Here is a 10,713-nt window from a genome sequence, read left to right as displayed (position 1 = left end):
ATTCTTACAACCGGCATTCACTTGACTGCAGTCTCTGTGGCTGAAGCACAAGAGCAAGCATGCATTCTTGGCTCACTTCGAAAGCGTGATATTTGCTGAAATCCCTTCCCCTGTCATGGAGGTGTGGAAACAGCTTGGCACTGAGGCTCTTATCTTTGCTTTCACCTGTCCTTGCATATCAGTATTGAAAAGGAAGCCGGCAGAACAAGCAGCTAACGCCTATCAGTCGAAGCCTTCATGTCACGGACACTTCGCAGAAATGGCATTTGAGCAAACAAAGCACAGCTCTCCTTTTTTTCTCCCTTCGGTAATGTGTTTCCAAAAGTTCAAGGCAGATAGCCAGATCTCCTTAGCACCTTGGCTTTCGTCTCCGAAAGACTGGCTGACCTTGGTTATCTAAGCTGACCCTCCATTCCTGGCCCACTCCAATATAGGGGAAATGCAGAGATGTATGTGTGGCAGTTCTTTGTCAAAGGAAGAGAGGAGTGGAAAGTCTCCAGCCAAAGAGCATTCTGACAAACAGGGTCCCAATGAGTTGGGAAATGCTATTTTCCTATCACCCAACAGCTTTGTACCAGCTGGCTGCTTTTCCATTTGCTGGTCTCTGCCATTATTTATGGACTTCTCAGTATCTGTCTATAAACGCAAGGTATGTACCCTTATTTTAGTTCTAATTGTTTTCACCAGACTCTTTTCAACAGGCGGCGCACAAGCAGTGATGGATCTCACAAGAATCTGTGACTTTGCTGACTTAAAAGAATCTCTGCTTTTTTTTTTAATGGCATCTGCACAGCAGTTTGCAGGGTATAAGGCATACAATACAAACAACGAAGTCCTAAAAAAGTTCAGTAGAAAATCCTGGCAGGAACTTCAGCGAGTGCAAAACAGCAGTCACTAAAAGCAGCAGGAATAACAAAAGGCAATTGCGGTGGTGCTGGGAATTCTCCAGTTGTCCAGTTGTAGCTGACACAGAATGTTAAAGCTGTAGTACTGCAGTCTGAGCTCTCTGCTCATGATCTGAGTTCAATCCCGGTGGAAGCTTGGTTCAGGTGGCTGGCTCAAGGTTGACTCAGCCTTCCATCCTTCTGAGGTTGGTGAAATGTCACCCCAGAGTCGGAAATGACTGGTGCTTGCACAGGGGACTACCTTTACCTTTTAGCCCACCCATGGTGCAGAGTGGTAAAGCAGCAGTACTGCAGTACTGTGGTCTGAACTCTCTGCTCACGACCTGAGTTCAATTCCGGCAGAAGCTGGATTCAGGTAGCTGGCCCAAGGTTGACTCAGCCTTCCATCCTTCCGAGGTCGGTAAAATGAGTACCCAGCTTGCTGGGGGGGAAGTATAAAAGACTGGGGAAGGCAATGGCAAACCACCCCGTAAAAAGATTTCCATGAAAACGTTGTGAAAGCAGTGTCACCCCAGAGTCAGAAACGACTGGTGCTTGCACAGGGGACCTTTCCTTTCCAGTGAGTGCCCCTTTAGAGAGGTTTCAAGGTAAGAGATGAACTGAAGTGGTTTGCTATTGCCTGCCTCTGCGTAGCAACCCTGGACTTTGTTGGTGGTCAGCAGCAGGGATCTGACAAAATCAGGCTAGCTTGGACCATCTGGGTCAGGGTTAGGCCACTAGGGTGTATTTATTCCAGGGCTGATCTCCCATCTAAATACTAACCAGGCTGATCAGTACACACTATAAAAGAGGGAGGGCAGGAAAGGTTGCATCAGTGCTTAGTTCTCATGGTCCTTTCTTACACATCCAGGGAAATGCTAGTAGTCACCACTTAGGGGTCAAGAAGCAATTTTCTCCAGGCCAGTTTGATCAGGGATCCCGGAGGTTTTTCGCCATCTTCTGAGCATGGAGCAGAGGCCACTGGGGTGTAGAGGGGGAGGTAGTTGTGCATTTCCTGCATTGTACGGGGTGTTGGACTAGATGATCCTGGAGATCCCTTCCAACTCTATGATTCTACGAGTACAACAATTATTATTGCAATAATATTTGACGGCAAAAATAACAGCTGCACTGAGAAAATGATGGCGGTATTGCAAAAACAAACAAACAAAAAACACTCCACCAGCCAAACCTTGGAGAATGAAAAAAAAGCCTCTGAACTCTCTGCATTTGGTAGATGGAGCTTTCATCAGAGGACAACATCAGCAGATACTTCTTACAGTTTCAGCTTGGCTGTAGGAGAGATAAGAGTAGGCCCTAGGGCCTATTTTAGGGTTGCCCTCACGCCTGCAGAGAAATATCTGGTCCCTTTAATAGAGGTTTAATTTGTGGAAAGAGGCAGCTGAAGTTTTTCATGGCATGGAGGCAAATTATAAAAAAAAAGGTAGTCCCCTGTGCAAGCCCCAGTCGTTTCTGACTCTGGGGTAACATCGCATCACAATTTTTTCACGGCAGACTTTTCTATGGGGTGGTTTGCCATTGCCTTCCCCAGTCATCTACACTTTATCTCCAGCAAGCTGGGTACTCATTTTACCAACCTTGGAAGGATAGAAGACTGAGTCAACCTTGAGCCTGCTACCTGAACCCAGCTTCCACCAGGATCAAACTCAGGTCATGAGCAGAGCTTGGACTGCAGTACTGCAGCTTTACCACTCTGCGCCAATCATATCACCTGGTAAATACCATCCAGGTGACCTTAGACTCTTGAAATTGTTCTGACGCTTCAGAATTTGTTGGTTAAAGAGGTTAGAAAAGTCTAACCTGCAGGGCTGGTCCTGGGTTTTGGTGGGCTTCAGGCACAGAGTGCTAAGCACCCCCCTATCCAGCACTAACCCCCTATTCAGAGGCCACCCACCTGCCTGTGATCCTCCCACCACCTGCGCTCACAGCCCTTCACTGCCTGTGAAGCTGCCCCATGAAAGGGTACATTGATCCCAGCTTTGTAAGGCTGCTTCTCCCCAGAGAAATTGCTTAAAGGTGTGCTGGTCCAAAAAGCAGAAGCCAAGGACATAATCCATGTAACATTTTTTATTAGGACCCACCCAACAACATGTCACAGTGTGCAAGCTTTCACGTACCACAGAAGTCTTAACTGGGCCAAGTGCTACACAATTAAAAAAAAAATGAGGGAAAAGCAATTTCGGGTGGTCATCATGATCTTAAAATCATCTCATGTCAGGATATGGTGGAAGTTTGACTAGGTTTTTGTTTCAAAACTGCAGTGATTTTATTTCCCAGCTACTAGCAGCTGCCAGACATACCATTGCCTCCAGCTGGAAAGATTCAGCTAAACTTACACTCGAAACATGGTATGATAGAATTTGGGAAACTTTCATCATGCCTCAAATTACTCAAAATGTATTCTTTTTAGGAGACTCTTTTCAGCAACTAATTATATGCAATACTATTGGGATTCAGTTATTGGTTATCTTAAATCCAACAATGTTCTACCAAATCGATCAGATTATAATATATGGTTGTTTACATAAATGTGTTTATTCTATCCCTTATCAGTATGTTAGGCACTGATATTAGACCAAGGATCATTAGCTTTTCATTAACTATTCAGGAAACCTAAAATGTAGATTTGATAAAGATGGAGTCATCAATATATTAATATGCAGTGTCCTTTGTAACTTTGTTTGAATGTTGGTTTATGGATACATACATTGATCTCACACACTAATTGTTAGTAATGCTTGGAATGAAACCCCTTACGTTTGTTATGTTAGTTAAGTTTTAAAAATTCAATAAAATTTAAGTTGGAAAAAAATCAAAACCGCAGCAGTGTTTTTGGCCGCAACCACACAGTCTCATCTGCCTGGCAACATCTTCCTTGCCTTCATTGTAGGTGATAAATGCTGGATCAGGAATCCCCTGTTTACAATTCCTTCCAGCTCTTAAGCATTGCTTTCTGTTAGGTCATTGCCTCTATTTTGGAGCCTCTCTATGAAATAAGGAGGGAGTCAAGGTGACATGATACAGCCCAATCTTGTCAGTTCCTGGAAGCTAAGCAGAGTTGGTACTTGGATGGGAGACCACCAAGGAAGACTCTGCAGAGGAAGGCATGGGAGACCACCAAGGAAGACTCTGCAGAGGAAGGCAATGCCCACCCACCTCTGCTTCTCACTTACCTTGACAGTCCCTTGCTGGGGTCACCAGAAGTTGGCTGCAACTTGATGGCACTTTAAGGAATATAGCGCAGCTTGAATTCTAAAGCAGGGAAGTTCTCACACACGCTTGCCTGACTTTGGAAACACATCTGATTTCTTGTAGGTACACCTGTCTTCTGGTGAGTGGTTTCTTCCTGGCCTGCTCTGCAATGAGGTGCTATGCCCTGCTGGTCCTCATCTCTGCCTTTGGTTCCGTTGCTGTGATCCATTCAGCCGGCCACCAGCGAGCCCACAAGTGGGCCTTTTCCTTTCAGATGAGCTGGCAGACGCTTTGCCACTTGGGGCTGCACTATAAAGAATATTACCTGGAAGAAGATGTGTGCTTCAGGTAACAATAGTATCCACCTAGGGGGGAGGGGGGAAACGGCGCCAAGGAGAATGGTGAGCCGCCTTTTAGGACCCGGACTCGCGGCTCGCCACGCTCCTGGCCTGCCTCCACCCTCCCCTTCTCTGATTTTACCTCAGAGGCGGAGCAGGCGATGGCGCTGCGCTGCTGCCGCCTCTTCTCGGCTTCATTTTAGCTGCTCCTCTGAGATGGGCTCAGTGTGAGCCCATCTCGGAGGAGCAGCTACGGTGAGTGGAGAAGAGGCGGTGGCTGCGCAGCGGCTGCCCGCTCCGAGATGGGGCGGCTCGCCGCGCTTCTTGGCGCCGTTTCCCCCCCTCCCCCCTAGCTCCACCCCAGTGTCTCCTGGCTCCACCCCCAAAGTCCCCAGATATTTCTGAAATTGGACTTGGCAACCCTATCTGGAAGGGACATCATTGCATCAGGGATGTTGTGTGGGTGGTTTAGGGACAAATTATATAGTTTAAGCCCAATTTAACCATAGAATTTGTCCCAAAACCAGCATATTCCCTGTGTAATGTCCCTGACCTGATGATGTCACTTCTGGGTAACGTCATTGCGTCGGGAATGTCATGCAACATCTCGACCCACCCACAGAATGCCCCCCCCCCAAATCCCCCCACTGGATGGGTGAGGGGACCTGGCAACCCTATCACCTTGGGAGGTCAGTGGGGTTGAGAGAGCTGTGAGAGGACTGTGCCTTACCCAAGGTCACCTAGCTGGCTTCCGAACGCCTAAAGCACCAGCCAGCACCCTGCTATCTCTGATGAAGGCTGTAGCAGGCTGGGCACTGGAGCACCCTCAACTTATTGTCTTGGGTGACTTCAATGTCCATGCTGATGACGCAGCCTCTGCTCGGGTGATGGACCTGGTGTCATCCATGACAACACTAGAACTCTCTTGATATGTGACATTACCCAGCCACCAGGCTGGGCACACGCTGGATCTGATCTTTGCGGCAGGAGTTGTAGTGGTCCAGATTACTGCTGACTAGTGCTATGGTTGGACCACTATGCCCTGAAGGCATGTATGGATGTGTCACTTCACCCCTGTTTAGGCGATGGGCGTGTTTTGGCTCGCCTGATGGACCCAATGCGGCTTCAGATGGCCTTGAGGAATCCCTGGCCCCCTGGCGGCTCATTAGATGAGCTTGCAGAGACCTAGAATAGCCGGCTCTCTGCAGCCATAGATGAGGTCACACCTAGGCGTCCTCTTCGCCCCCACTCACAACTGGCACCGTGGTATACCCCGGAATTGCAGTCGATGAAGCGGCAGCTTAGATGACTAGAGAGACGGTGGCGGCGTAGTCGGGATAGGTAATTTATGTGGATCTATGAAGTGACAGTCAAGACACAAACAAAGCCTACTTTGTGGCCCGGATTGCGTCTGCAATGTTGCACCCAGCCCAGTTATTTAGTACAATTCGGTCTTTAACTGCCCTGCCACAAGGCAGATCAAATGCTAGGGAATTGGAAATTGGCTGTGAGGCTTTTGCGAGTTTTTTTTTGCGGATAAGGTTTCATCACTCTGCCATCATCTCCCTGCCACACTCAAGGCTCTGAGCACGTCTTCAGGTCCATTTCTGGATCACTTTGGCCCCCTCAGCCTGGAGAAAGCCGACAGGATTCTCATCTCTGTGCATCCTACAACTTGCATTTTGGATCTGTGCCCGTCCTGGCTGATAAAAGCTTGCCGAATGGTGTTATGTGATCTACTTCAATCTATTGTCAACAGATCCCTCATAGAGGGGGTCTTCCTCATACCTCTTAAAGAGGCTGTGATCCACCCTCTCTTGAAGAAGCCATCTTTAGACCCGACCAATTTGGCCAACTGTTGGCCAGTGTCAAATCTGCCCTTTTTGGGTAGAGAGGGCAGTGGTGACCAGGCCAGATCCACTTGATTTTTGAGGAGGGGGAGAAAATTTAAAAATGACGCCCCGTTAAGGACCCATTCTATCTTATGAGCCCATATAATAGAATGGACTCCATACCCAATTTCGGGGCAAGCACCCCCCTCTGCCTCCCCTAGATCCAGCCCTGGTGGCGACAGTTTCCTGGAGGATGCTTCCATACTGGGCCCGTTCCAGTCCTGCTTCCCCCCAGGCCACGGGACAGAGATGGTGCTGGTTGCCCTCATGGATGATCTCCTGAGACATCTGGATCAGGGCGGCTCGGCAGTACTGCTCCTATTAGACCTGTCAGCTGCATTCAATACAGTCAACCACCAGCTGCGGTCCAGCCATCTTTTCGATGTGGGGATACAAGGGCCTGCCTTACAGTGGTTTTCCTCTTTCCTCCAAGGTCGGGGACAAAGGGTGGCGACTGGGGAAATGTTGTCCCAGAGACACCCACTTATTTGTGGGGTGCCCCAGGGGGCAGTTCTCTCCTGAATGTTGTTTAATATCTATATCGCCCCCTTGCCCAGATGGTCAGGAGGTATGGGCTGGGTTGTCATCAGTATTCGGATGACACCCAGCTCTATCTATTGATGGGTGGCCGGTCCGGCTGCGCCCCGGAGAATCTGGACCTGGCGCTGCAAGCCATTGTATCATGGCTCAGGCTGAGCCGGCTAAAGCTGAATCCAACAAAGACGGAGGTTCTCTAAGTCACGGTGGCCTAGGAAGGGTGATCCCTTTACCGGCCTTCGATGGGGCACCACTGACACCAGCATCAAGAGTTAAGAGCTTGGGAGTGCTCCTGGAGTTCTCCTTAACTATGGAGGCCCGAGTAGCAGCCACTGCCAGAGCTGCTTTTTTCCACCTTTGGTGAACATGGCAGTTGGTCCCCTAACTTGAGCGCGGCGACTTAGCAATGGTGATCCACGCCTCGGTCACCTCGAGAATTGATTACTGTAATGCTCTCTACGTGGGGCTGCCCTTGACTCAGATTCAGAAGCAGCAGCTGGTGCAGAATGCTGCAGCCAGGCTGCTAATGGGGCTTCCCCGGCAGGAGCACATTCCGCCTGTGCTGAGTGCTGCACTGGCTGCCTGTTGCATACCGAATCCGTTTCAAGGTCCTGTTATTAACCTTCAAAGCCCTATATGGCCTAGGACCTACCTGTCTGCGGGACCACCTTGCCCCACATGTTCCCCAGAGAGCACTGCAATCAAGCTCTCAAAATCTTTTGGCTGTCCCTGGGCTAAAAGAGGCTAGACTCAACTCCACCAGAGCAAGAGCCTTCTCGGTTGCGGCCCCAATACCCTGGAACACCCTCCCAAAAGCCATCAGGGCCCTGTGGGACTTATCACAGTTCTGCAGGGCCTGCAAGACTGAACTTTTTCTGATGGCATATGACATCTAACAGGAGAGGGCTGCCACCACATTTGGATCTATCGCACTTTAGTACTAACTGTACATGTTAAGAAAGGAAATAGTATATGCCTGAAGTGACACCATTGCAATTTATCTGATTGTTTTATTGTTTTAATATTGCTTACTGTTTATTTTTATGTTGTTAGCTTTGAGTCTGCATAGAATAGGTGGGATATAAATATAACGTAAACAAACAAATAAATAAATAAATAAATAAATGTGGAGGAGGAGTGGGGAATTAAACCCTGTTCTCCAGATTAGAGTCCGCCACTCTTAACCACTACACCACGCTAGCTACAGCCCCTTCATCAGGTGCATTATAGTTGGTTTTCAGTAGACAGATATTGATACTTGAGGAACTGCAGGCTTAATACTGAGCCTTTTGGTTCTACATTCAGCCAGCGAGAGTCCAAACAATAGCCTCCGTAGACAAAAGATCCATTTCTGGAGAATAAAAATGCTAATGGTTTTACTAATTTTATTTTTCTTTAACTTTATGGGGATTATTCTACTATAAACAGGAACACTAGCAATATTTTTTAGAATCAGGCTTAACTAAAAACCACAAAGCAATGTGCTAGCATTTCGAACTGACTGCAGCTGTGTGTGTATATCTGTGTGTGTGTGTGTGGGGGGGGTGTTTCTTATTATTTCTCTCTCTCCTATGAAGGGCTTTTTTTGTAGCAGGAACTCCTTTGCATATTAGGCCCAGATGCATACACACCCCAGGTGTAGCCAATCCTCCTGGAGCTTACAGTAGGCCCTATAAGAAGAGCCATGTAAGCTCTGGACGATTGGCTACAGCAGGGGTGTGTGGCCTAATATGCAAAGAAGAAGAAGAAGATATTGGATTTATATCCCGCCCTCCACTCCGAAGAGTCTCAGAGCGGCTCACAATCTCCTTTACCTTCCTCCCCCACAACAGCCACCCTGTGAGGTGGGTGGGGCTGGAGAGGGCTCTCACAGCAGCTGCCCTTTCAAGGACAACCTCTGCCAGAGCTATGGCTGACCCAAGGCCATTCCAGCAGGTGCAAGTGGAGGAGTGGGGAATCAAACCCGGTTCTCCCAGATAAGAGTCCACACACTTAACCACTACACTAAACTGGCTCTCCAAAGGAGTTCCTGCTATCAAAAAAAAGCTCTGCGTCCTATGTACCATGAAAGCTGAGTTGGCGACATCCCAGAGGGCAGGAGGACGGCTGCCCCCCCCCCACGGATAACATCACCGAGTCACATGGGGACACCCAATTTTGTGCCCCCTGAAGGCCGGCGCCCTAGGCAAATGCCTAATTTGCCTAGTGACAGAGCCAGCCCTAGGCAAGAGTTCTGGGACATGTAGTTCTCTGGGTACCCGATGCCTGGAGGATGGGAAAGGGCAGGAGAGGCTGAAAGAATGTGACACACGCAGGTCCAAAATGGGTCAAATAACTCTCCCCAGGGCCGTTTTGGTAAACCGGCACTGCGGGCAGCTGGAGTCCATGTCCCTCCACCCCCCACTATAGTATGTTGCCAAACCAGATAGTCCCTGCATGGGGTGGGGGGGGGGGCAGGGAGATCTCCTGGGATTACAATTTATTTTCAGACTACAGAGATCAGTTTCCCTGAAGGAAATGGCTGCTTTGGAAGGTAGACTCCATGACATCGTCCCCCAGAGAATTTCCACCACCTTTCCCATGATGCTACGTTTCCCATGATACCTTGGGACAGTTCAACATCTGCCCCCTCTCTGCTCTGCTTCCAGGTTCTCCATGGCTCTTTCTGTCCTCATGCTGATGACGCAGAAGGTGACCTCGCTAGCTTTGGATATCCAAGAAAGGAAAGTGAGGGCGGGGTCATCATTTACTTCACAAGGGGGTCCTCTGAGGCGGTACCTGCTGCGAGCGTTGCCGTTTTATAGTTACTTGCTCTCTTTCCCTACTTTGCTGGGAGGCCCCCTGTGCTCTTTCAACAGGTTTCAGACATGGGTCAAGAATCCTGGTGCTCTGTATCCCAGGTACTCCCTTTGGGTTGCCGTGCAGAAAGGCTTGGGGGCTCTGGCTCTGGCCCTCTTGAAAAACATTGTGAGAGGATACACTTCCCCTCTGGATGAGGTGATCAGTTGCCGGCACTTGCGTTGTATTTCCGCACTGTGGACTTCAGCCCTATTCTTCAGGCTAGCATATTACTCTCACTGGATGCTGGACGAGTCTGTCTTCATTGCTGCTGGTTTGGGGCTGGAACTGGGTCACGACCAACAAGCAGGGACTGCCGACGGAGTTCTCCTAGACACGGACATCTGGGCCCTGGAAACCACCAACAGGATCTCGGTCTTTACCCGATCATGGAACAAGAGCACGGCTCAGTGGCTTCGAAGGCTCATATTCCAGAGGTGCCGTTCTCATCCCCTGCTAGCGACCTTTGCCTTCTCGGCCTGGTGGCACGGCCTCCATCCGGGCCAGATCTTTGGGTTTCTGTGCTGGGCTGCGGTGGTGGAAGCAGATTACCACATTCATCACTTTTCCCAGTCTTTGGCAAAATCGCAGCCGTGGAAGATGGTGTATCAGGCTCTGACCTGGTGTCAGACACAGTTGATTGTAGCATACATTATGCTTGCCATTGAAACGCGGAGTCTCGCCATGCTTTGGGGGCTGTGTTCTTCTTACAACAGCTTCTTCCCGCTCGCCTATGTCATTTTGTTCCTACTCTTAGCAAAGAGAAGAGCGAGCAGCCACGTTGCCCCTCAAACACCCCGTTCTTAAGGCCATAACAGTTGATGACTATGGAAAGTTGACAAATGAGGCGGAAGACAGATCAAGGATTCGAAGAACCATCACAGCAAGTTCTTGACTTGTAGATCGAGACCAGTTTTGGCATTACGGCATAAGAATATAAAAACATAAGAGAAGCCATGTTGGATCAAGCCAATGGCCCATCCAGTCCAACACTCTGTGTCACACAGTGTC

General features: G+C 49.1%; 1 protein-coding gene across 1 annotated transcript; it reads left to right on the top strand.

The window, feature by feature from the left end:
* The first annotated feature begins 492 nt into the window (after positions 1-492).
* On the top strand, positions 493-10,509 carry MBOAT4 (membrane bound O-acyltransferase domain containing 4). Its single transcript, XM_060236525.1, has 3 exons — positions 493-649; positions 4,221-4,445; positions 9,513-10,509. The coding sequence occupies exons 1-3, from the start codon at positions 531-533 to the stop codon at positions 10,507-10,509; spliced, it is 1,341 nt and encodes a 446-aa protein (XP_060092508.1). The 5' UTR covers positions 493-530.
* Positions 10,510-10,713: the final 204 nt, after the last annotated feature.

This window comes from Heteronotia binoei, chromosome 4, assembly GCF_032191835.1.
Source record: "Heteronotia binoei isolate CCM8104 ecotype False Entrance Well chromosome 4, APGP_CSIRO_Hbin_v1, whole genome shotgun sequence".
In the NCBI taxonomy this organism is placed as follows: Eukaryota; Metazoa; Chordata; class Lepidosauria; order Squamata; family Gekkonidae; genus Heteronotia; species Heteronotia binoei.
Note: the sequence above shows the minus strand (reverse complement) of the source record. Positions and strands in the feature narration are given on the sequence as shown.